The sequence below is a fragment of the Homalodisca vitripennis genome, chromosome 2 (genome assembly GCF_021130785.1).
Source record: "Homalodisca vitripennis isolate AUS2020 chromosome 2, UT_GWSS_2.1, whole genome shotgun sequence".
Lineage (NCBI taxonomy): Eukaryota > Metazoa > Arthropoda > Insecta > Hemiptera > Cicadellidae > Homalodisca > Homalodisca vitripennis.
The window spans coordinates 204,252,247-204,280,212 of NC_060208.1; the positions used below are offsets into that span (position 1 = coordinate 204,252,247).

General features: G+C 32.5%; 2 protein-coding genes across 4 annotated transcripts in view; one reads left to right on the plus strand and one right to left on the minus strand.

Moving 5' to 3' along the window:
- Nucleotides 1-9,230, minus strand: part of LOC124355303 (peptide-N(4)-(N-acetyl-beta-glucosaminyl)asparagine amidase) — a 29,990-nt gene extending 20,760 nt beyond the window's left edge. Inside the window, exons 1-2 of the mRNA XM_046806384.1 lie at nt 8,812-9,230; nt 2,585-2,821 (exon numbers count right to left, since the gene is read on the minus strand). Of these exons, the coding sequence (XP_046662340.1) occupies nt 2,585-2,821; nt 8,812-9,027 (453 nt within the window). The 5' untranslated portion in view covers nt 9,028-9,230. The remainder of the gene's footprint in view (nt 1-2,584; nt 2,822-8,811) is intronic.
- LOC124355302 (zinc finger protein 26-like) lies at nt 33-27,966 on the plus strand. 3 transcript variants are annotated; one of them, XM_046806381.1, is made up of 3 exons: nt 33-297; nt 18,252-18,609; nt 25,245-27,966. In XM_046806381.1, the coding sequence occupies exons 2-3, from the start codon at nt 18,252-18,254 to the stop codon at nt 27,815-27,817; spliced, it is 2,931 nt and encodes a 976-aa protein (XP_046662337.1). In that variant the 5' UTR covers nt 33-297; the 3' UTR covers nt 27,818-27,966. The 3 variants fall into 3 exon arrangements, with proteins under 3 accessions (XP_046662337.1, XP_046662338.1, XP_046662336.1); XM_046806382.1 differs by lacking the exons at nt 33-297; nt 25,245-27,966 and adding exons at nt 10,561-10,949; nt 21,803-22,720; XM_046806380.1 differs by lacking the exon at nt 33-297 and adding an exon at nt 10,583-10,949.

Genomic DNA, 27,966 nt, shown 5'->3' on the forward strand with positions numbered 1-27,966 from the left:
AAGGTTTATCCCTGACAGACAACATGAATGAACTGGATACTGGCAACTGTCAAGATACAGTGTTGTTCACAGCCAAGTTCAAGTTCACTGTGTCACAATCAGAACTAATTTATTGTGCTTTTAAAATTATTATCAGTTAATTAATAAATAATTTATGAATTATTATTTTTAAGTATCTGCATGTTGGAATTTTGTTGCATATTTTTAAACAAATGATAAAACAGTTAAATGAACAACTGAAGTTAATGAGTATAAGTTTCCAACATTCAACAGGAAGCAGCTACACTAGTCAAGCAAGTAAGCCATATAATAAAACCAGTATTTAATTTTTGTTCCTGGGTACCAATATTGAATTTTAAATTTTAAATGTAAATCTGCGACTAGAAGCAACTTGCAAACAAGAAATATAGCTTCTTTTTGTTCCACAGTTAGATTTAAGCCTCACAACTGTGTTCCAAAACAGGTGGTTTCAAACAGAAAAATTTATGAGTATTGAATTACTTATATTAATCAACTGTCTGTGAAAATAAAATAAACATTTACAAGTCCACTTAGTAAAATAAACTTCACTTGTTAGTTAAAATTAAAATTTGGCACTTACTTATGAATGAAACTAGTAAAAATTTAAATATTTCAGCACTAAATATATAGTTTGTTATACACTAGACAGCTAGCAGAAGACCTAGCATAATACCCTCAATACAAATTGTACAATCATAAGAAACTTACTAATACCTGGAAATAATATCTTAAATAAATATAGAACTAAAGCTGTGCCTGCCAAGACAGGAACTCTTCCACACCACAATTGCACTGCTTTAAGAACAGCATTTTCACTTGCTTTTTGAACTTATTGTCTCAGTCTCACACCTAACGGTATCCAACAGGAAGTTTAAAAACTTTGCTCTGTCGTACGTCAAATGATGTTTGAAAAAGGTGGTATTACACGGAGGTATGTCAACCTCACTGTAATTCCTCAAATATTGTGGTCGAGCCGAGAAAAGACTCATGTTATTCCTAACCAAAAGGACACAAGAAAGAATGTAGATCGAGGGAAATGTTGAAACCTTATTTTCTTTGAATAGAGGAAAAATAGTAAAGCTATGTAAACATCACTCTACCCACTTTTTGTTGTTGCTTATTTTGAGAACGAAACATGTTCTAGTGTTTCATGTCCTCCAATCGCAATTTTGTAGGACAACCAAGAGAATATCAAATCTGTAATAAGCGGTTAATAGAACGGTGGAGTTGAAACATTTTGTTAACCTTATCATGGCAAAAAAATACCAGAGGACCTCAGTTTCCTGCAGATCTTACCCGCATCCTGATGAATTATTTGTTTAAAATTTGTTATTGCTGATGGATGGTTTGAAAGGATGAAAATATTCAAACATTTAAATAGCAGTCCATTGCCACACTCATTAGTCTTTACGTGTATGTTTATGCGTTGTTTTTTACACTTGGGGAAGAGGGTAGATTTCAATCCTCGAAAATAGTGTTATACAGTTTGTAACATACAACAACGCTAATGAAATTTATTCCTAAAAATATCACAGTTTTAAAAGGCTCCACCTTATCTTTTGCAATAAAAAAGTTAAATAATTTAACAGATCTAGGTGCTTTATATGACATGACAATCAACCAATTTACCCTTGACAGAATTTAATATTAATCGGTTTTCATCAACCCACTAAAGCATGGTACCGACCTCTCTTGAACACTATTTAAAGTTCTGGCCGAGTTCAAGCTGACATTGATACCAAAATACAATCCGCCAAAATCTGAACCTAACACTTGAGTTAATATCAGCTTATACAAAAATATTTCTAAAATTCGTACAAAGTTAAATACACGAGCAGTTTTCTTACATTATGTAAGTTATACATACTTTAAAAATTTGATAAAATTTTTTAATGCTTTTTACTTTAATTTTTAACAAGAAAATAGAAAAACCCAACAATTTACAAATTACAGTATAAAAATAATTGTTTTAACTATTTTGATTTGAAAATTATTTTAAATAGATAAACTAACAAGAACAAAATATTTTACTCCAATTTTAAAATGAAGTATTATCTTATTATTCCAGTTTTACTTAAGTTACAAAAATCATAAAATTATCATTATTTTGATCTTATTTAAATAATTTTTTCAATCATTTTTTTAAATTTGGGTTAATTTAAAATTACTTTGTTTCTGCTGATTCAAATATTTGGTTCAACATTTTATAAATGCTGGTGTATGAAGCTAAATACGTTCCTACACAAAAAGATTCAATTTAAAGTCAAAGTAACAATATATATATATATATATATATATTTTAAAGAAAGTATTGTTAACCAGTTTATTTACTCACTCCTGTGGCACAATTAACATAAATGTATTCCTCAATACAATGGTACATTTTAAACTTTGAATAGGTTAGAAGCATTAAAATTGTCCAATCAGGTCTGTTGATTATATGTATGTACACCTTTCTACTAGAATGTTACAAAAGTATTGGTTTCAAAACAAAGGGAACAACTAAGAATGGACATGATTTGTACAGTGGGATTATTTAGATTAAGTTGTGCAAAAAACTTACTGAATTTGAGGAAATATTACGACTGACGACAGGTCTGGATTGGGAAGTAGCTGCTGCTCCTGGTTGTGGGGTTGACTGTCGTTCACTATTCCCACTGGAATTATTTTGTGATGTTTGATTATTTGTACTGTTGTTGTCTTTTAAGTATTTACTTCTCCTCTTGGCAATTTCTTCTCGAAATTGTTTAAGTTTGTCTATGGAAGTGCTCTCTGGTGGTAACAGTAGAGCGTCTTCTCCCTGAAAAGGAAATTATTCAATATTTTAAAAACTAGTATTTCACCAAATTTGTAGAAATTTTCTAGGATACTTTTTTTGTAGGTAACTTTTTATTGGTAACACACGCATGAATGTGTGAAATCTAGGCCCTCTCAACAAACCATCTGAGGAATATAATTCAATCCTCTGACAATTTTAATTTCAAGAACAAACAAGCATGTAACTTACATATTCATCATACTATAACTGGTGTATTTGAAATGTTGAACTCATAAGAACAATTCTCCAAACTCAAAATGTTAAATAGCACTCCTATTTGTGATAGTATACCTGGTGTATTTGAAATGTTGAGAGGATGTCCTCGGCTGCAGTATAATAAGAGGCCACCACCAAAATAGAATTATAGTATATCCTTAAAAACAGTAAAAAGTAACTAAATATTAAACTGTTTTGTTTGTTACATTTTATAGATAGTTTTTATATAATGTAATTCCTGTCTACATTTTTGTTTCTATAGTTTAGATAATCATAAATATGTTTCTATTGTGGTGGTGGCCTCTTATTATACTGCAGCCGATGTCCTAACAACAATTACCCATACTCAAAAGTTTGAAATAGTACTCCTGATACTTGATAATGTGATACTTCCAATATTTACAATTAATTACTGTCAGTTTTTTTGTATCAATGTATTATTTGTAGGTCATTCCACATCAATTCAAACCAAAAAAACTTAAATTTTTCACCAAACACCTCAGATTTTTTATGAAACTTGTACATTTGTGTTTCTATATATAGAGATTAATAACACCACCAAATGTTTAAATTTTTATGCTCACATACTTTTTTAGTTATGGCACTTTAAAGTTTGGGTCGTTTCTCATTTCCGAGCCTTGGATAGTGCCCCTAAAACGTGTATTAGATAGAAAAAAAAATTCTCAATCACTTATTTGGCACCCAATCCCCCTTGGGTGAAATTTTCAAGTAGGTTTATCATAAGTATAAAGGAAGTTAGAAAAAATTATATAACAAAACAAACATAATAAATAACTAAATAAACATTAAAAATATAAATATATATATATAAATCAATACAAAAAAAATAATAATAAAAAAAATATAACAAATACCAAACAAATATCTTAAAAATAGAATAACCATAAAAATAAATAACAAAAAAATAGAATAATATATAAAAAATATAAAAAACAACTAAACATAAAAAAATAGATAGAAATAAACCTATAAAAACAAATTAAGTAAATAATACATAAAAACATAAATAAAAACAAAAAACAACTAGCTCCCCCAAAATCTAAACCAAAATAACAAAAAATAAAATAATAATAAAAAAAAATAATATAAATAACCATAAAAATAAACCCCCCTATAAAATATAAAAAATAACAATATAAATAAAAGAACCCCACTAATAAATAAATGAAAAAAAAATAATAAAACCCCGACCAAAAAATAATAAAAATATAAAAAAAAAAAAAATAAATAAAAAAACCCATAAAAATAAAAAAATAATTAAACATAAAACCCTAACCAAGCATAAAATAATTATAAAAAAATATTTTATTTTTGAACTTTTTACAATTTAAAAAACGGGAACATGCATCAGCGTAAAAATTAAATATCTCAAAAGGGAATGAATAATCAAGAATTGTATTTTCCCCCCTAAATTATCTATAGAGTGGCGTTAATTTATTAAAATAAAAGTTTTTTGTGTATTTTCTTCTCCTTCTAATAACTAAGGCCATTGCAAGTTTACAATATATTAATTTACAATCATGCGAGGTTGTACCAGTCTCAATGGCGTACAGATTGTTAATGAAAATTAAATAAAATTTTTAATAATTTTAATTTAACATTTTTTAATAATTATAATGTTCTATATAATCATTATAATTATTATAATATTTATATAGAAGCTTAGTTTAACACAGTACTGTACCTAAGTTCAATGTCAACATCATGTTTAAATAGATTAGACTACAGAAATAAACAGGCAGATATTCTATCCTCCTAATCTGGGCAAGTGCAAACACGAGTTTTTCATGTCATGACAGTCTGCCTTTTCTAGCAGTGTATCTGACAGTTATGAGCCTGTCTGTTACAATTGTCCCAAGAGTAACAGTGTTATAAGCTGTGTTGGTTATAGAAGTTGGTGGTTTACCTTCTTGGATTTATGAAAAATTGTGTTAGTGTGTGGTGGTCCTGGTGTTGAATTGAGTTTTAACTAAGGTGCCAGAATCTTTAAAAAAAACCTAATATTAATACAAAGATTAATGATATTCCAAAACGTGTATAAGATCAAATTTTTTTGAACTTAATTTTTTGAAATTTTTCGTTGTTTATGATGCATTTGTAAAGAAGATGAAAGTTTAACCTGCTTTTAAATCAATTAGGAAATGTAAAATAAGTGTATAATAGGGCTATTAAAACTGACAGAATGCCACAAATTAACTTATGTTACAAAAAAAGGGCTAGAAAAAGTTAGTGATTTGTCTGAAGAAAATCTCAACTTGATTAAAATAAGAAGTGAATTAGAAGATAAGGAAATAAATAACATTTGTTTGCATCATAAGAGTTTATTTTTGACCAAGTACGAATTCTCCAAAAAGTCTGATTGGATCCTTTTAAAAAACATAAGAAACCCATTAAAAATGGCTTTAAGAGTTGTAAGTATTCAGCAGAAGTCGAGGAGGCTGTATCTCAAAAGGTTTTAAAGGTAAAACCAGGGAAAAGTTTGTGCCAACCAATTGCTCTAAAAATATATCTCTACTCCAAATGACTGTGAAGAATATACACCTGATGATATCTTTTTACACAGCCGACTAAAACTGAAACTCAGTTACAAAAAGACGAGGCGTATTGATTCTCTAAATTCCTCTTTAACGATATTGGTTTGTTCACCGTCTTAAATTACATGCGTGAATGAAAACCTCCAAAATTGGTTATGCATCAAAATAAATTAGAAAAACTGAGCATCAAAATGTAAAAAAGAAAATTTGAAACTTTTTAGAGAATGTTCTTTGCCACCAAAAATACCTAAATTGCAAAAAAAACAGCGAACAAAAAGCAGATGAATGACATGCTGCTTGTTGAGAATATAAAAAGGTGAAGTAAATAAACTTTTCACATCAAAAAAGAACATACAACTATTAACGATTCCAGCAATCACTGAATTGGTCGAAGGAACAAAAATCAAAGATGCCTTTGAAGTGTCCTTGATTATTCGCTAGACAGGCACAAAAATTGTACACAAGAAAAAGGACTTTTGGCTGAACCTGAAACCAAGAAAGAGGAAAGAACTCATCCTAAGTTTGGAGTTGGTCACAAATTTTTTATCAAAGCGACGAGCAATCAAGAGTTTATGCCAGGTATGAAAAGATGTAGTAAGCCTGGGAAAGAAAAGAATATGAGAAGAAAAGATTTAATTTAAGTAAACCTCAAATAAATATTTGGCAAACTTCAAAAGGGACCATCCTGACATAAAGAATAGGGGTTCTCCAAGTTTTGTACTCCTTCGTACCCAAATGGTGTGTTCTGGCTGGTGCTAGTGGAACACACTCCTGATTGTGTGTGTACATTCATCAAAATGTGTTAGCTCTTAATACATGCAGCACAACTGGAAGAGAGTCACAAAGATCTACAAAATCTGCCTTTTATGTGAAAATCCAACTCCAAACTGCATGTTACAGGCGTGTTAAACATGTCCCTTCCAAAAGACCAATCTGACAACAGTCTTACAAGCACAGTTTTGAAAACTATGAAGAAGATGATAGAATAAATTCAAACAGTGGGTAGCTACAGACAGACACAGATGATAACACAAACTTCAACTAATTGATGAATTGTTGACGAGGGTTGGCAACAAAAATAGAAAAACCTGATCCCTATTCTTATATATGCAAAAAGCCAGTCCATCTATTTTTAAAACTTAAAGGATAACTGTGCGCCGAACGAGAGCCCATATATCAATGGACTTTAGTGAGAATTTCTCATTTGTGATCAAGATGAGGTGCAGGGTTTATCATTGTACCTCAAGACTCCTGTACTGTTCATCCAGTAAAATTATTAACAAGTGTGTTGACGAGGAAAAAATAGTCTCATCACATTGTGTAATCTCCGATGACTTAAATCAATAGATTTTGTAATGGTTTTATAAATACAAGAAAACCCTGTTAGAGTATGGTCAAGAAAATATCCCAATGTTCACGGATGTTCAATATTACAGTAGGACGGTTTGCGCCGAAGAAGTACAAGAACAAATACATCTTCATGAACCTTTCACTTACATGAAAAAGACTTCAAAATTAAAGCCAATGTGTTCTTTCTTGTGCTAACAAGCCACGGCACAACTGAATGAGACGGTATTGCGGAACTGGTAAAAGGTTGGCGAGTAAAGCAAGTCTTCAAAGGCCTCTTCAAGATCAAATACAACAGCAGCTACCTTTTACGAGTTTTGTAAATCAAACATATCCCAAAATAATTTTCCTGTTCAATTCAAAAGAATCCAGCAGATGAATGTTGCGGACCGACAGCTTGAAAACACGTTTTGAAAAACCTGAATACTCTTCCAGGTACCACAGAAGTTGTCCACAACTTTAGACCCTTGGACTCTTCATGGAACATTAAAGCAAGGCGAATTAGTACTGAATGAACATCTAGCCTAACGTACAATTTAAGAGAGGGTTGGCCTTAAATGTAAGAGAAGAAGATTTGTACCCCTCACAATGCTCCATTGCTTGTAAATACGACAATCTTATGGTTCTTTGGGAGTAATAACCAATGTTGCCAAGGAAGGATGGAGACGCTTACATATAAATTGTCTTTCATCCCAGCAGACATCCCCCTCATTTTAACTGACCAAAAACGAGATGATATATGTGATGTGCCCGTTTCCACCATCCTTGCAGTGGTGAGCCTCCCACAACACCGCGACCTGGAAGAACATATCAATATCCTCTCACCAGAGTGCATAAAATTAATTGAAAGATCAAATGGTTCATTAACTTTCGCAAAGCCTTAAAAATAAGTACAGTGAAAGGGTGAATTATGATTTCCAAACATAAAAATTAATTTATCTTGTTTAACACAACAAGCTATAACCCATTTATTGAAACCAGCGAACTTCACATTGCTCGAAGTTAATATAATGTCACTTTCATTGGTATCAATAAATAGAAGGAAGAAAATACACAAAAACTTTTATTTTCATTAAATTAAAGCCCATTTCCATATAGAAAATTTTTAGGGGGGAAAAAATTCCTTGATTAATCTCATTCCCTTTTTGAATATTTTAATTTTACGCTGATCCATGTTCCCCGTTTTTTATTTTTAAATTGTAAAAATTTCAAAAAATATTTTTTATATAATATTTTAATGCTTAGCTAGGGTTATGTTATATATTTTTTTAACTTCCTTATACTTATATAAACCTACCTTAAAAATTTCACCAAGATTGGGTGCCAAATAAGTGAATGGAATTGTTTTTTTTCTATCCTACTACACTGTTTTTACTGGGACAACTATCCAATGCCTCGAAACTGAGAATGACCAAACTTAAAGTGCCCTAACTAAAAAAGTATGTGAGATAAAAATATTTAAAATTGGTGGGGTTATTAATCTCTATATATAGAACAAATGTACCAGTTTTCATAAAAATCCTGAGTGATTTAGGTGAAATGAACCTGGATGAATTGACATGGAATGACCCTGTATTAAATATATTATATAAAAATATAGTTTAAAATCAATTAAAACAAGGTAAAATCATTTGAGTACTCTCTGCAAGTGCAATGGTGATAAACATGCATTATTTGTGTCATAGGCTAAGCTGCCTGACATGTTTATCCTTCAAAATAATAAGAAGTGGGTTATAGGCTACTCTGCTTTGTTTGTTATGCTTACTAAACAACATCCAAAAATTGAACAAGTATTAAATAACTTAATAATTACAACTAGGCTAGGCTACAATTTAATTTACAAAAATTTCTAACCTCTTGGAAGCCGATTTCAAATAGGCACTCCATTGCCCCTATGGAAGGCATAATAACAGTAGAAATTAATTTATTCTCTAGTCGTAGTTTTCTGTACTTTGGGTTCGAAGGATAATGTAAAACATTATCAACAAGTCTTAGAAGAATAGATGTCACCTGAAGAAATACTTCCTCTGGATTCTCTTCTAAACTTTCAATACACTTAAACATTGACATTTCACGTAGTAACAATATGTTTATTAGCTGGACTAAGCTTTTATTAACAAAATTAAAACTTAAAAATACTTAAAGTGCTTATAAACAAGCTCAAAAAATAATACAAATTATCTTAAAAATGGAATAGGCCTATGTTTACCAAATTACGTGTACACAAAGCACAACGAAAATTCAACACTCATCTCATCTGCTTTAACTCAGCTGACAATTGGCAATAGTGAATTGGCGGCTGGCGGCTTCCGTTCCATCAGAGATTCTCGATGTCGAGATATTTCAGTTGAAACTTTTCGGTTGTTAGGACTACTCATAAGAAATTATATTCGTAAGGTAACTTTACATTAAAAACATTCAAACAGATTATTCACCCAATCCCGTTAAATCACTGATATAGTATATTGTTTAGCTCTAAACAATTTATTTATTAAATCGGATTCCTCATTTCTTTAAATTACAAAGTTGTAATATATCAATATTAAAATGGCCAACTGTATTTCTTATAATTAATAAATGTAGAAATGAGATTTGATTGTACCTAAATAAAGTAAAAACGACAATACTGGACAAAAACATAATTTTCCTTCTTCAGTTGGACTCGAGACTTTCTTAACTGTGACGCCCGTTTTACTTAATAGCATTTGTGTTTTTTTCTGAACAATTATCATTTGGTTTTCTGGTTACAGTTTATCGTACTTTCACGATAAAGCCAATTAAATATGTTTTTATAGGTGGTTGTTATTTTCTATGTTTTACCCTTAGGTATGAATCCTTCTGAGCGGTTCTGAGGATGATATATCTTTTCAGAAGATTCATAATCAAGGTGTGTATAGACATCTCTTTTTGTATATTAGGCAAGCATGTTGATTTGATCATGACTGTAACAGCTTTGCTGTACTTTTTATAGCCTTGAGAAATCATGCTAATCAGTGAATACATCCTGGTAGTGTTCTTTTGACTCTACACCATAGCATCTTGCTTTTGAATCCTGATTCTTTCGGACGCATTGAAGAGTGTTGACATTGGTTTGCCTTAATGTACCACTATTACCGATACTCACCCGTTAATTTCCAGCTTAGACTTTTTATTCTGCTTGCCACTCAAGCCATACTATTAACTGCCAAGACTTTATACATGGCACCTGTTTTGCTAAGTGTTGTCATCAACAACGTGTCAAGATCGTATCTAGTAGTGATAATACATTCATAGTTTGTGTAATCGCTGGTTAATCTACAGTCTGGTGTAATCTACATTTGACGAGATTCATTGCATGTATTGCATATGGTCAATAAATAATCTATAATCTTCCTCTAATCAGGAACACTAATCCTAATAGTCGTTTCATTATATAATATAATATCTAATGTGATATATGATAAGAAATTATATTAAAAAACTTGAAAATGTGACGACTTAGAAAATGTAATATTATCGAATTCAAGTATTTCAATTCTAATAGCTCTCTTTCTGGTAGTATTTTCTTAATGCCTTCAATGCGACTCTTCTTCACTGAGTAGTTCTGCGTTCTGAGTATATGGCGCAATAGAGTGTCTGCCTTTTACAGTCAACGTGTTGAAGTCAACACATTAAGGTTGAATGAACCATAAAACTATTGTCGGACAGTCAAAGGTGTTTTCATAAAATTATGTTTTTACCAAAGTCTTTTTCTCAAATATACTCTATGGTAAACATGAGTCAAGACGAAGACAAGGAAAGGAGGAACGTCAGTCAAGAAAACTGAACAACAAAGCAAAATGGACGCGATGGAGGTGGATTCTTTGGGGAAAGAACAAAGTTATGACAATTTTGATTGTAATGTACAAATTTGTCGTGTTTGTCTACTAAGTGATCTTGACATGCGAGACCTATTTTCGGAAAACGAAACAAAGCCCTTGTCTGACAAGGTTATGAGTTTCACCAATGTAAAGGTTAGAAATTTTATTTTTAGGTTATGTTGATGTATTCATGCCATAGATGAATCATAATTTTAATTCCTGATAATATTTGAGTTTATAACTGAATTAATGTCATCATTAAACACATTATCATATATTGAAATAAAAATTAAAGAATTTAGTTTATTTTTACATTGCTACCATTTTATTGAGCTCAAGGTTATAGACTTGGAGACCATAGTAGAAAAGATTTGAATGTCTTAAGCTACTAGGCTAAGAACTGAATATAAATGTAAGCTTGAGAAGGTCTTATTGGGTAGAGTACAATTAGGAGATTCGGTTTTTATATTGATTATTATAATCATCGATACTTAATATTCGTATATTACATATGAGTCTATCAATCTTATGAACATATCTATAGTCATAATAACAACCATATTTGAAATTAAAATAATTAATTTAATAAACTTAGTGACAATCTCTTAAATAATAAAGGAGTTATAACGATCAAACAAACACAACTGGAAATAGGAAAAGCTCATTAATAATAACAATGACAACATAAAAAAACCTTCATAACAGAAAGTACTAAATATGCGTAACTATTTATATATTTTCTCTTGGGTAGCAATGCCGCTTTCAAGAAATTATTGAAAACATCCTCTGTAGAAAACTGCACATCTCTTCTGTACAGTTACTCACAGAGATCTGCAAGCAGGTCGGCTGATATCCCACTTTTAAACTTCTTTTCACTGTCCTCTACATGCTTTCGACTGACTTATTGTCTATAAAAGACAATACATTTATTATATGAAAGAGTTTATAAAAGCTAGTTATTGTTTGAAAATCGGTATCAATCGACTGACTCTGATGAATGCTTTAGAGAAATTCCAATAAACACTCTCGACCTGACTTTTTCTAGTAAAAGCAGATGTAATATAGTCCTGGTAAACTAACATATTAGTAGCTGATGATCGTCCAGTATAAAAACTGTATAGGTGTTCAGACAGGATTTTTTTAAAGTAACTTAAAGGGAGACATTGCCCAAGACAAAGGATTCAAACACTTTAATCAATTGAAATATTCTTTTATTCATTTTGTAAAATATACAGAGTTTCAAATTTATAAAACATATAAAATAATTAAATAAAAATGCAGTACATAGGCTAAATATTTTAACATTCAACACAATTTAAAAATACAACCCTACTACACATATTACTTAAATTACATACCTTTTACCATTTTATTAAAAAAAAACTTGTTTACAGAATCAATTGGGTTTTCATGTCAAGTACTTTTTGCTACTTGGTGCTTTTTTGAATTTTATTTAATATTTAATAAGTTTTAATTCTTGTGGAATTTTCCTACAAGATATGCCCCCACTTGAGTAGAATTCTTTTTAATAAATTCTAATATCAGTTTTTATATAGTTAAATTCCCGGTATCTTGCGTTGTATTGTTGATGTATCTGCAAAGATGAATTTTTTTGTATAGAATAGAATAACTTTATTGATCTCAAGGACATAAATATGCATCAGATCTTGTCAGTCATACTACAGATAAAACAACGATACTAAAGATAACCAACATAAAACAACAGTACATTTCATAGCATGCAAAGCAAGTCAAAAACACAAGCAAATAATATCTAAAAATAACAACAATGTTTAAGCAAAACAAGTCAAAGTTTACAAGCATTAAAACATATCTAAAAAGAGGCTACTTACACAAAGTCTACATCAGCAACATTTGAGTCATAAAACTCACACAGCCTATAGAACGGATTTGCAATCAGCCAGTCATGCATTATTTTCTCAAATCTTATAAAACTAACATGCTGAGCATGCTGAGACAAACAGTTAAAACACTTTATACTTACAATCTCATGAGCATTTAATACTAGCAAATAAAAGAAAAAAAGACCAGCAATTTTGCTACTGTTTCATGTGTTATGTTTGTGTACCTTACTGTTTAGTGTGGTGCAGGCAGGTTTTTCTTTACATGCTGCAAGCAGAGAAAAATAAACATTAAAATAGTCAGAATGCCCTCTTGGATAAAAAGTGGTCTGCAGTGAGATCTGAAATCAGCCTTTGCAATAATTCTGATAGCTTTCTTTTGTACTAACAAAATACTGTTTACACTACAAGAATTTCTCCACAAAAGCAAACCCTATGAGAAGATACTTTGAATAAAGCGTGATATACCATTTTTAAATGGTCTTTAGAAACTAATGGTCTTATGTCTTAACAAAAATACGACTCTACTTAATCTTTTTAAAACATGTTCTACATACACATACCAGGATAACTTGGGATCTAAAAAAAATCCCAAGCAGCTTCACACTCTGAGTAAAATCACATTTCCTATCATTTGCCTTTGGAGTAAATAAAATACGCTGGATCTTGTCATGATTTCAATAAAACAAATTTGCTCTATACCAATCATCAGCCTACTCAATTAAATTAGCAACAGTTACATCAGTTCTAGAAGTTAAAAGGATGACATCATCAGCAAAAATTATAGCTTTACCATTAATGTTTTTGTCAAGATCATTTATCATAACAAGAAACAATAGTGGACCCAACACTGACCCCTGTGGTTACACCAAAGGGTACCTCAGCATAATCTGATAAGCCGCCTTTCGAGTAAACTTTTTGAAGCCGATTGCTGAGGCGGACTGGCTCCTTAAATGGCCTTTCTACACCTTTCAAGAGTTCTTTGACTGTAACATAATAATTAATGTGTTACTTTCCATTATTTTGACAAAAATTCTAAACTCTATGCTTATAAATAAAGATTTATTGTCTATTGAGGTTAGAGTTAAACAGTGAATTTTCACAGCAATTATACCATAGTGTTCACGCTTTTTCAGCAGAATATCCCGGTCAACGCATATATATATATATGTATATGTACAGATGAAGCTAGTAAGTTAGAATCATCAGCATATAAACAAATTGTAGTATTTCTGGAAACATACTGCGTTAAATCCTTAAGGTAACAGAGAAATAATAATGGACCCAAAATAGAACCCTGTGGAACACCGTATTTCACAATTTTTAATAGACAAATAGACAATAGACAATTTCTTTATTTACATATTCATAGAGAATAGTACATGCGTCATAAAACAAAAGTTGTGGTTAGTAAAATTTATACAATGGAAATAGTTTTTGTGTCATAGTTATATAATGCAAAGTTGATACAAAGTTTGATGTCCAGAGGGAGCTCTTGTCTTCCGCTGCACTGATTCAGGTGCTCAAGAATTCGGAGTCTGAATAGTAGGGCCTTTCTTGCAGCCATTTTGTTAGTTGGTTCGCGAAACACTGAGGTGGCTGGTTTCTTAGATGATCGGGCAGGTGGTTGAAAAACAGCGCTCCTTGGTATGAGGGTTTCTTCTCAGAGAGGCTTAAGCGGTGTAAGGTGCAGGGGTGAAGTTTGTGGCATTTCTTGTGTTATATGGATGTAGTTCCTGATGTCTTAACTGCTGTGAAGTGACTGCATGCAGAATGGTTTTCCCGGATGTAGAGTGAGATTGTCTTTGTGAGAATTTTAGTTGTTTAAAAGATTCCCTGCCCCGCAACTTTCCTGGTGATGTAGTCCTGCTAGGCATCTAATTGCTCTTTTTTTGTAGAGTAAGAATCTTTCCCATGTTGGACAGCTGTTGTTCCTCCCCATGATACTATTCCGTATCTTAGGTGCGTTTCGAAAAGAGCAAAGTAGGCAACTTTGGCTACCTCCATGCTACATACTTGTTTAATTCTGCGAATTACATTACATAGATACTTGAGGAGAGTTTCTTACTTAGTTGGTCTATGTGGGGCTTCCATGACAATTTCGAGTCAATTGTGATGCCTAGATATTTGGTCACATTGCTTACTTCCAGGTCCAGGAGAGGTGCTAGGTTTGTAATTTTGTTTCTTGTGCTGAAAACTATTTGTACGGTTTTATTTTCATTTAATACTAGGTCATTATTTGTGCAGTAATTGTTTAGTTTGGTTGAAGCATGCAGTCGTGTTTATTGCGAGCATTTCATTGACTTTATTAGAGATGGTAAGCACAGTGTCATCTGCATACATTATAGTAGAACAGGCATCATCCAGACAGTTTGGCATATCATTCGTGAGGAGGAGGAAGAGCACCGGCCCGAGCACGGATCCTTGAGGCACCCCTCTTCTCACTTCAGTTGTTGCTGATTGAATTTTATAGTTTGTATAAATTTTGGGTGTAATTTATTTCTACCCAGTTGTTTTCTTCCCTTGAGGTAGCATTTAAAACCAATCTGCTTCTTTACCCTCCTACGCCTAGGGCTCTTAGTTTTTTTTGTAGTAGCTGATCGTGATTGAGGCAGTCGAAAGCTTTACTAAAGTCAAGGAACAGACTAGTTACTGAACATCCTTCCTCTAGTTTTGGTCTATGATGTGTTCTGTCAGCTGTACCAGGGCTGTTTGTTGTTGACCTACCCCTAAGGAATCCATGCTGTTTGTTTGTAAGTAGATTATGCTGTTCGAGATGGTTTAGGAGTCTGGTAAGGACAATTTTCTCAATTATTATTTGGAGAGAATGTCGGGATGAGTGATATTGGCCTGTAGCTGCCAGGTTCACTCCGTGGTCCTTTTTTATATTTTGGATATATTTTTGGCGGTCTTCAGAACAGTTGGGAAGATACTTGCTGTAGGGATTTATTTATTATATTAGTTAGTCGGTATTATCAGTTTCTTCTTTACATCTTTTAACTAGTTTTGCGGATATTTCATCAATACCAGACGATGTTTTAGGCTTTAAGGAGTCTATAGCTTTTTTTACTTTCTTCGCTTGTTGTTAAGTAGAACTGTAATTTCTCATTTGTGACTGGAGCTGGTTCAGGGTTTTGCAGGATTAATGTTGCTACTGTTTGTTTGGAGTGTGTTTTCTGCTATTGTTGCAAAATATACATTAAGGGAGTTTTGCTATTTCGTGTGGGTCCTTTGTTATTTTTCCATTTAGCTGAAGACTTAGCTGATCATAATTTGTGTTAGTAGTTGCTTTTCTTTCATTATTTATTGCCTGCCACAGTGCTTTTGATTTATTTTCTCTGCTTGGTTAATGTGTGCTGTAGTTTGTTCTACGCCTTAGGTGTTTCAGTCTCAAGTCATATTTCTCTTTTCCTCTCCACTGTTTGTGCTTTATGATTTTGCTAGGCTGTACGCTGTTCTATTTCTAAAGCACTGATGTACGCATTTTTCAGTTGGTTGCATTCGTCATCCCAGACCTGTCTTTTTTTATTTTGTCTTCCTTTGACTAATTTCAGAGGGCAGGTTTCATTTAATATAAGTTGTAGTGCACTGTGAAAGGAGTTATAAGGCATGGTTGACATCTTCTTCCATTAAGATCTGGTCCCAGGTTTTGTGTTTGTAGTTTTTTCCTTGAACCGTGTTAGTTTCTCTATTGGTAAATAGTCCTTTTTCTTTCCTTAGCGGTTTTTTTTGATTATTTTTGATGTTTAAGGGAAAATGTTTGTGCTGTATGGTCAGATAAGCCTGTCAGAATGATGGATGTTTTTATGCTCTCAGGGTCTATGTTAGTGCAGATCCAGTCTATTGATCGTTTTTTAGTTTCACTTGTGATTCGCGTAGGAGGGAGATTCATTCTCACAATGTCATATTGTAGCGAAGAAGTAATCTTGAAGTTTTGTGTTGTCATTATTTTCCGTCTGAGATTGTCCACATTAAAATCTCCCATGAGTATCGTTTGTTTGCTTGAGCTCATGATTCTATTTTTAGTTGTTTCGTTAGGACTTCAATTGAACTGTCTAGTTTTGCCCTTGGAGGTCTGTAGAACCGCCTAGTACTTGTATATTTATTGCTTCCAACAAATTTATTCCTTCAGTATATTTATAATGAAGAAGTATTGCTTCCTATTTTCTAAATATGATTTTAACAACTTTAGAGCTTTGTTATTTATTCCAATATTACCCTATTCATTGTATTTGACAAGTTACAATGTGATACACTGTCAAATGCCCTACTGAGGTCCATAAATATACCAACTGTCTTGTCTTCTATTTACGTCTTCAGCAATTGATGTTACTTAGCCATTTAGTTCTGTTACAGTGGATTTTCCTGGATTAAAGCCACGTTGTACCTCTGTATAGCTATTGGCTTATAGTTCGTTACCGCATCAGGGTCACCTGACTTTAATATTGGCACCACAAAACTTTTCTTTAGGATATTTGGAAATATTCCCTTGGAGAGCATTTTATTGAAAATTCGAGTTAGATAAGGTTGCATCATGTCTGATAAATTGTGCTAATTGATATTTGATTCCATTGGAGTGTTGGGCGCTTATTATACTACACTTTACATATATGTACTGGGTGTAAATTAAGTCCTGGTACGCCTGAATAAATTCCAAACGGATTTAGATATCAATGTACAATCGCCAACTATACTTATTAAAATAATTTTTTGGACTTTTTGGAGGGTAAAAATATTTCCCTCCCTTTTTCAAAGGGTGGTAGGGGAGTAACTTTAAATTTTCTAATTCCGACCCCTATCTTGTGACATGTCATTTGAAAGGTTACAAATTCAAAAGAAACACAATGACAACACAATGTCAAGGGTGAGTTTGCCTTGCTGCCACGATGAAGAAAATATGTGAAGAAGTGTATACTTATGCCCATTATAATTTAGTCCTCTGTAAGAAATCGTAAAGTTTTATGAAAATGATCTTAATTGCTATTGAAAAAAATTGAATAATAGTAATGAAATATCTGTAGAAGTCAGCAGAATAATTTGATTTTGGTATAATTGATACCTAATTATAAGTTCATTATTTGGCACCATGTGGTAGATTTTGGAAATTAAACTTTTCAATTTCAAATACATAGAGATGGTATCACAACTTTGCAAGTGTGTAGCAGACAAAAATTTATCCACCATCCTTAACTCCGACTTTCCTCAATTGCAACCATTTCTATTCTAATTTAATTGTTGTTTGTCTGTTAATTTTAATTGGAAAGTGAAGGGCAAGTTTGTTTGGTACTTTTTCTCTAGAAATTTGAGTCTTATCACTTACCAAGACAAATTTTACCCAGAACTTGTTGTTAATATTTATAATTTGATGCTTAGAAAGGACTTCCATCCACCTTTTGAAGGAATTGGAGGTAAGGGAAGTTGAGGAATATTTCATAAATCATTCTGGAAGAGTATCCCACAGGATCATCGAAAATTAACTGCCACATGAATACTTTAAACCTGCTAGAAACATTCCATATGAATATGGATTTTTACGTTTGTTTGTGCTGTATTTTTTATAGATGTCTAATCTATTGGATTTATGTTGAAACAGATGTACTCTGGGGATGGATTACCCCAAAAGGTATGCTTTGGTTGTGTAGCCAAACTTGAGACTGCCTACGAGTTCAAATTACAAGTGGAACAAGCTGACAAAGTGCTGCGTAGTAAAAGTGAAACATTGGACATTAAAGAAAAATTCTTTAGTGAGGAGGGAGTTTCTGCTGAAGCTGACAGTGACAACGGAGTGGATGAAAGTTATATGGATGATTCGTTTGTGGACATGGATGATGATGCTGAAAAAACTATTGAGAATGAAAATTGTACGACTTTGAAAGTTTTTAAGCCAACACATACGAATTTTGAAGAAGTCAACTGTTTATCAGTGGAAGATGATAAAAATACACAATGTGGTAAGATTATTTTTAATTTACAAGTAGATTCAAATAAAAAATGTATTAGATTTAATAGAGATAATGTGCAATCTCTTCCATTTACACCCTATATGGAATTAAGCTTAAAGTTTTTCACAGTTCACAGTTATTTATTTCTACAATATACGAGGTATGGCTATTAAATAACGGGACTGATATTGTAAAAAAATTTGTTTTCATTTTAAACATAATTACTTATTATCACCTTCAATATACACCCCTTCTCTATCCCTGCAACACTCCATGCGAATTTTCCATTGTTGGAAACAATGCTGAAAGTCATCTTCTGTCAACTCTTTCAGGAGTCTTGCCGCTTTTTCTTGAACAGCTTCTACGGATTCAAATCTCGTACCTTTCAATGCAGATTTCACCTTAGGGAAAAGATAAAAGTCGCATGGTACTAGGTCCTGCGAGTAAGGTGGATGTTCTAACACTGGGATGCTGTACTTGGTCAGGAACCGCTTGACAGATAACGCGGAATGAGATGGCTCATTGTCTTGGTGCAGAATCCATGATTTGTCCTTCCACATTTCGGGTCGTTTTTTTCTTACTCTTTCACGTAGTTTATTAAGTACCTCAAGATAGTAATGTTGATTAATTGTTTGACCTTCAGGAACCCAGTGAAGGTACACAATCCCACGAATGTTGAAAAAAAACGATCATCATTGCTTTAAATTTTGACTTGCTCATTCTTGCTTTTTTGGCTCTCGTTGAAGTTGAGGTCTTCCAATGTATGGATTGGCGCTTCGTTTCCGAATCATAAGTAAAAAACCACGATTCATCACATGTTATTATTCTTTCCAATAAATTTGGGTAATTTTTAATGGCATTCAAAGTGTCAGTACAAACATTTTTACGAGCTGCTTATTGATCAATCATAAGAATTTTTGGTACCATTTTTGCACACACTTTTCGCATGTTCAAATTGTCATGTAAAATTTGCTGTACACATTCTTTATCAATGCCTACAGATTCAGCAACTGCACGAATGCTTAATCGTCGGTCAGACCGAATCAAATTAGCAACTTTTTCGACGTTGTCTTCCGTTTTTGATGTTGAAGGACGACCTGGCCGCGAATCATCTTCCACGTCTTGTCGACCATCTTGAAAACGCTTAAACCATTCAAAAACACGAGTCCGCGATAAACATTCACTGACATACACTTCTTTTATTAAATTATAGGTTTCGGTAGCGGTTTTTCCAAGTTTAACGTGAAATTTAATAACAATTCGTTGCTCTATTATTACGCTAACCGTTTTTTCCGGCAAAACAAAATAACAACACTTACATAAATGAAGGTTATGACACAACGATGTTGTTTACAGAAACGAGACTAACTGCATTCTGAAGAGGAAGTCTCAAACTACACAGCTGTTGGTCATTGTTGGTTGGCGCATGCGCACTCGTTCCACTGCAGCGTCAGTCCCGTTATTTAATAGCCATACCTCGTATTACAACAAATACATATTGTCAAGTGCAGTAAGCACGTGTGACAAATATTTACACATATAACATAAAAATTGTAATATAATTTGGTCGGCTGCACATTAAATTAACAAACAAACTAACTTGATTTATACAAATATTTGAATAAACCGTTTTTATTTGCTGAACCAAAGCTTGCACCATCACAACTAACAATCAAAATAACACAACAATTATATTAAATCCTGCTACTACCATTATCATACAGTGTTTATATAGTATATAACTTATACTATATTAAACTAAAGAAATGCCAACAACAGACTTCCAGCTAATACCAGATCCAAGTTTCATATACGACAACCATAATAACAAGTTACATATTCACACATACATTCAAAAGCTACTAATAAGTACACATAAACTATTAATACAAATAACAACAATATACATCTATATATAATAATAACAACAATAAATAAACAAGTCAAACAAAATAACAGTTCATATGAATAACAATAAATAAACAGATAACATTATAAAAATCTCTAATCTATAAAAGTGAAGCTGTAGTTTTAAGGAAAGTTATTTTAATGTAAAAATAATAAGTTAGAGACGCTGATATTGTTGTCTCAATAGTTATAAATTTAAAAGTAAATTATTCCTCTTAAAACGGAAGGAATTTTTGTTATAAGCAACGATAAACATTACAATAAACTTACATACAGAATACCTCATATCGGCTGCTTGATTTGTTCCAAAATGTTATTGATCACTTTACTGTTGATTCCGATCCAAAGGAGGGCTATAAAATTCTTCTTTCAATATTTCCACTTATCGATTGTTGAATGTGTTGCGTAATAATGTCAAGTAGGGTTGATTGCTTTGGGGTTGAAATCAAAGATATTTTGCTGAAGGCTTAGTCCAAGTGTGATTGTGTAGCTCTTGCTGTCTTAATTCATGATAAAAGGAATATCTTGTGGCTGAATATTTATGTTTATATTTAATTTCTCAAGTTCAATAACTAATTTCTATATTATCAAAAGACTATCTCGGAATACACAAAATCAAGTAGAACTCTTTGAAATTAATTATGAGGTTGTTAATATTATTACCTTAATGAATACTTTTACATTTGTTGTAATCCCAAAAGGTACAAAAAATCAATTTTTGAGGATAGGTTGGAAAGTAATGCATGTTTGCTTGTATAACACAAATAATAACAAATATCAAGTTTGGATTAAAAGAATATTACAGTAAAATTTCATAAGCATGTCTATTTTCAAAATTTAAGGACTATTTAAGATTTCAACACATTTCTTCCAACATGTACGAAAGTTTTTCATTCCATCTCTACAAATTCTTCAGACTTTTCTCAAATCCAGGGTTAAACATATGTTTTCACCTTATCACCTGAGATTAAATGATTACTCATAAGAGCAATGGTAAACTTCAAACACTCATGCCTTTATTTTTGGTTTTACAACTATGCAAGGTATTTCATTTTAAAGGTATTTAAAATACGAACCCCAGCCGCTCTATAGCTTTTTATATGAAAAGTGCTTTTTGATTATTTAAACAATGAAATACGAAAATATTTGAGATTTTCTTTCTATATAACTAATAAAAATATTAAGAGACGTTTGGATGCATATTAATTATATCTTTAAAATGAGACATCTCACATAATTTTACGATCAAAAACAAGATTTTAAGAGTGATTGAAGATTATCATTGTTCTTATAGGGCTAAAATGAAGATGGTTGCCAGTACTGCCAGTTGTTAAAGTCTCTTTTGAATCAAATCAATCAATCAAAGGAAGGCATAAGATTGGAGGTATGAGGAGGATGTGGAATTTGTTCATACTTCAGGTTTAGTAGATTCTCTGTTGCTGCACACAAGGTGTGTGGACGAGCGCTATGATGTTGCAAGTTTATTGATGTAAGGCTTGTTCTAACATGCAAACTCGGCATCAGAGGTATTTTAGAGTCTCTATTTAATTGAAAATTTACTTTTTCCCTTCATTCCAGAAAATTTATCATATAAATTTGGCGAGCATCTCAAAATACAGTCAAAAGAAGATTTTGGCAGATGGTTGTATTTTGAGTGTTTTGTGTTTCTAATGGGGATATGGATCGTAAGATTTTATTACCCATACATACTATAGTACTTGATATATCATTGCATGCCTGACCATTTAGCTTTACTATTTATTAATAATTTAAAGAGATCTCAATTAGTAATTGAAGTCAGTGTTATAGCAGAAACTGATCTATGCTCATGGAAAGTTTAAACAATATATTTCAGGCCAAAGTGCATTAAACAATTTATTTACCACAACCCAGGCTTACAAATATATATATCGTACTATATCAACAACATCATTACCATGAATAGCCTTTAAACAATGATGAATCTTAGTAAAAGCCATTTTCTCAAGAGTTGACATAGCACTAGAATACAATTCCGTATTTCTGTTTCTCGAAGTATACTGGGTAAATGCATTGACACTAACGGATGGAGCATATGAGTCGTCCTACATGTCACCTGGTATGTTCCTGAAAATCATTTTGTTTGTACTTTAAAGAAGTGTGTAGATTAGATTGAAGCTATTAAACTTATTTGAGAATTTAATTTAAATCTCATTTGATTTAAAGAGCTAAAGATCAAATACTGCCATGTATATCCAAGTAAGTGATGTACACAGTGCCGCATTTCCCTATAGGCCCACTAGGCCCAGGCCTAGGGCGCAAAATTTTAGGGGGCGCATAAATTTTAAAGTACACAAAAGAAAAAAGTTGCGGCGGCGGGTGGTGTTGGCGCTCGGCGGGGCGGGTGGCCAAGGTCAACTAGGTCCGGGGTGTGACGTTGACTCATTCATTGGTTCATTGCTTTTATTTATTCAAAACACTCCTATATATATATATATATATATATATATATATATATATATATATATATATATATATATATATAATTACTGGAATAATTATATTATATTATTAAATTTACTGGATTTCTACGTCAGTGTAATCAGAGTCCTCTGGGGGGGGGAGGGGGGCGCTCTTTGGTCTGTAGGCCTAGGGGCGGGCTAATAAACTTATTTGAGAATTTAATTTAAATCTCATTTGATTTAAAGAGCTAAAGATCAAATACTGCCATTTATATCCAAGTAAGTGATGTACATGGTTATGCGATCGCTGAGTGGTGATGCAGAACAAAGCCGACCACTATGCGTGGCCCGGTGAGCTGAGAGGACAACCACCTGAGACAGAGTGAACTGAGCGAGAGGTGACTTTGGCCATATTAGAGGCTTCCCGATTGTAAAGGGTTAAGAGATTATACTTACTCAAAACACTGAAAACTTAAACATTATTTTTTATTATAGTTCCTTAGGCTTAAGCGGCCAAAGTCATAACAAACATAACATTTTTCAGATTTATAACACATTGAAACATTGCTTTCACAATTAAATTCTTGAAATATTTTGGCCTTTCTGTTGAGATTAATCTTTAGTCAATGGATGTTAAATCGAAATTACCAATAATATGCCTCTGTCTATACAGGTGGATTGGAAGGTGCAGACTTTTGTTGTGATTAGCTGAAGCTAAACCAACTAACAACCAATTAGTCCACAGTGAGGCTGAAATAATTCAAGAATTTAATTGTGTAAACAATTCCAATGTGGTGGGAAACATAAAACATAGATGTTAGCCTATTTTCATGATCCCACTAATATTATAAATGTGAAAGTTTGAATGTTTGGATATTTGGATGTTTGGAGGTTTGTTCTCGAATCACGCTGAAACTGCTTTACGGATTGTGCTGAAATTTGGAACAGGTATAGCTTTTGGTCTGAATTAACATTTAGAGTGCTTTTTACCACCCATAACACATTCATTTCACCAAATAAAGTCGAATTCAAATTGAAAAATTAGTTTGTTTACATTCAAATGTTATGATAAGAACGAAACGTAATAACGTTTCATAATTCAAATTGAACTGGCAATAAACAGCTGTTGACAGCTGTAATTCGACAAACTTTCTGAAACATCTGTTTATATTTAAATTTTATCAACAATAAGTAAACAGTGCTTGATTGGTAGTGTAATGCAGATAGTAAATAAAACAATATATAAATTTTACTCCAGATTGCACCAGTGACGAATTAAAATCTTCTAATGCATTAAATACTGTTATAAAACTAACCTTAATGAACAAAGTTATGAATGTTTTCACATAAGTTACTTTAAACTGGTGGGCTTCCTTGACATTATGATATTACATTTTAACAATGGCTTACAGAAAAACAGAGAAATGAATACTAACATACCTTAACGATTCGTTCTTTCCCTGGCTACAGTCCAAAAAACAAGTGTAACGCAAAACTTTAATAACAATTATTTAGGAATGTTGCATAACCTTAATAAGGATTTCCCCCTTATACTGGAAGTATATAAGAAGTAGGTAGGACTTTCCCCTAGGTCGTAATAGGCTTTTCAGTCCTAGCAAACTCAACTATGCCAACACGATTTTGACCAACATAGATTTCCGAGAACTATATAATCGAACGTATATGGTATTTTAATTGAGGCAATATGGCAAGCTAACCTGTGACATAGTAGGTAAGTGAATTTAAACGGTCTTAAGTAGGCACTTTTTAACCAAAGTGGGCATCTCGGTCCTATGTAAGTATATATATTTTTTCTTCTTCAGAACAACAAGGCAAACTCTACTATGGTACTGGAAATATCTTAGACCTGAAATATATGACAAGGACTGGAAATATACGCTTTTTGACCAAAGTAAGTTTCCGAGACCTGTGTGATCCGAGATTTGTGTTTTCTTGATCGGGATTACAAGGCAGATTCAGCTGTGACGTTATGTATGTAATTAATTAGAACCAGAAATGCTCCTACACGTGCCAAACATGATATAATAATTAAGTTAAACTCTGATACTATTTACCATGAACTTAATAATATCTACCTGATGTATGCCTACTTACGTTTTAAAATGTTTGTAGGACTCCCATCATATTACATCATAATTGCTTTTTATAAGGACTTCGGTTCTAAAAATTGTGTGCGAAGCCGCGGGTAACAGCTAGTTATTAATAAATACAAAGGTTTTGTTTTTTTTTACAAACATATGATGTTAAATAATCTTATTGTTTTAATTTTTTCAGATGATAAAAATCGAGATGAACAAAATACACATAGCCTCGCTTGTGATTTTCAACAAAACCAAAGTTCTGAAGTTGTAAATTGTCAAGCTCAAAGAAAAGATGGAAAAGTTTGTGGAACTGAAAAGGTGATGGTTGAACCGGAACAAACAATGACCCCTGCAGAAGACCCCTTAAAGTGTACTGATAATGAAGAAATATTGGTAGAACATGGTAATTCTCAGAATGCTGATATAAATAGTGAAACCATTAAAAATACAATGGCTTATGACCAAGACTCTGATGAAGAAAACTATTTCAAACATTTGAATCTTAGATCGAGGTCTAAGAAATTACCTGCTGATAGTTCAGACCCAGATAAAGTTTTTTTTATATGTTACTTTTGTGACAAACAGTTTCTTTCAAAAAATATATTGAAGGAACATATGTATTCTCATGAAGAGGTTAGAAGATCTTTATCTCACAAAGGGACAGTGGAGAATAAGAAAACTTTGCCTTCACCAACAGACACTACTCCTCTCAAGATAACTCCCACTATTAGCACACCAGTGAAAAATAAAATTTGTGAACAAATTTCAATACCATCAGGAAAAAAGTTAAATAAATGCCCTCATTGTGGAAAAGAGTACCTTTACATCAGTTCTTACACTAAGCATTTGAAACAACATGAAAGTGAGAAAGATATAGAAAAAGATGATCCAATGCCCCTAGAAATCTTATTCCATGAGGATGAAAGTAGTTTGGATTTTGAAAATTGTAATCAAAAGAAATTGATGAATTCAGGATTGAAGCCTGTGGAAAAGAAAGTCACTGAAGTGATAGATCCAGATGATAATAAATTAGATGAAAGAATTGAAGAACTTGTTATGTACGCTTGCAAAGAATGTGAAGATAAATTTTTTGAGAAAAAAGACTTGTTTGTTCATTTGTTAACACATGACATTAGTTTAAAATGCAAAATTTGTCAGGAGGAATTTATCTTATTAGATAGTTGGCAAGCTCACTGTTTTGCACATGTCCAGGAAGGTAACCTCTCTAGCTATGATAATGAGGGGGCTGAGGATACTAAAATAAATTTATTGAAGGAAAGTAAAGATGATGATTATTTTGGTTTTGTTGATACTTCTAAAAATGATAACTGGACAGAAGTAAAAGAATTAAAATGTCCAGAATGTCCTATGACATATTCACATAGAAGATCAGCATCTAGACACCTGGAAACTCATTTAGGTAAAAAACATCCCTGTGAAATTTGTGGCCTGGGATTTACAAGAAAAGACCACTTGCAAAGACACATGGAAACACATACAGGCACAAAATATCATTGTACTGTTTGTAGCAAAGAATTTACCAGAAAAGATCATTTGCAAAGGCACTTGAAACAACATCCTAAAGTAGTACCATATAGATGCACTCAATGTAATAAAAGTTTTGGAAACAAATTGACTTTGAAAAACCATTTAAAAGTTTCAAATCATAAAACTGCTAGTTTTGAGCCAGATTTTGAATCAAACACACGTTCTATGAGAGTTGCAGCAAAAGCGGCCAAAGAGTTTATTGATTTAATTAGTGTAGAATTGCAGGGTGATTTTGTTAACGATGACGATGACGATGATGAACTGTGGACAGCCTCTGGAGAAAGTCATTCCCGTAAAGAAGAAGGAAAATTAAAGAAGTCTAATGTCAGGAATGAATCAGAAAATACAACTAAAAGCCGCAATGTACTTCAGACAAATCACAAGAAACAATTGGAAAGCAGAACTAAACGAAAGACCCCAAGTGATATTGATAAAGAAGAAATAAAAAATGAAAAAGATGTTGAAAATGACAACTCTGACTACGAAAGTGGTTTTGATATGTCAATGAATACGTATGAATGTTCAACCTGTAACAAGAGTTATAGCACTAAAAAATCACTAATGCGACATCAATTAGTACATGAAGAACCAAACTTTCAATGTGATATTTGTGGTCTCAAAATTTATCGAAAAGATAAATTCAATGAACACTACGAAAAATGCTGTGGGAAGAACCCGGATAAAGTCACAAAATGTAATATTTGTGGGGACAGTTTTGATAATAATGATTTACTAAGAGAGCATAAGTCGACTCATGTAGCTGAGGGAGTCCTTTCAGAGGAAGATCTCAAAAGTATTGAAATTAAAGTAGAAGATAAAATATCGGATGTTAAAGTAATCAGAAAGAGAAGAACAGATATTGTGGGTTTGAAATGCCCAGAATGCAACAAACAGTACAACACAAGAAAAAATCTTTTGAGACATGTTCAAATACACAAAGACAAACAGTTTTCTTGTAATATTTGTCCCAAAAAGTTTTTCAGGCGAGAGCATTTAAAAGTTCATTTAGCAAAACACAAAATTGTAAAGCCATACGCATGTGAAATATGTTCAAAACGATTTGTGAAAGAAGAGCAACTGGCTAATCATATGTCTAGGCACGATGGATTCCCTAAAAAGTCAAAGAACACGAATGGCTTAAAAAGATTTCTCTGTGAAATATGCTCCAAAACATTCACACAGTCAACCACTTTAGTCGCCCATCTTCAGAGCGCATAGAGGAATTAAGCCTTATGTTTGCAAAGAGTGCTCTAGACCTTTTACCACAAAAGCTTATTTGCGAATGCACATGAGGACGCACACAAAAGAACGTCCTTATATTTGTCAGTATTGTTCTAAAGCCTTTGCCAGAGCAGACACTCTCGCGA

Coding starts and splice junctions, on each gene's coding strand:
- LOC124355302 (XM_046806380.1), top strand. CDS start 10,776: ATGGACGCGATGGAGGTGGATTCTTTGGGGAAAGAACAAAGTTATGAC. Junction 10,950..18,251: donor TGAGTTTCACCAATGTAAAG/GTTAGAAATTTT, acceptor ATGTTGAAACAG/ATGTACTCTGGGGATGGATT. Junction 18,610..25,244: donor TGATAAAAATACACAATGTG/GTAAGATTATTT, acceptor TAATTTTTTCAG/ATGATAAAAATCGAGATGAA.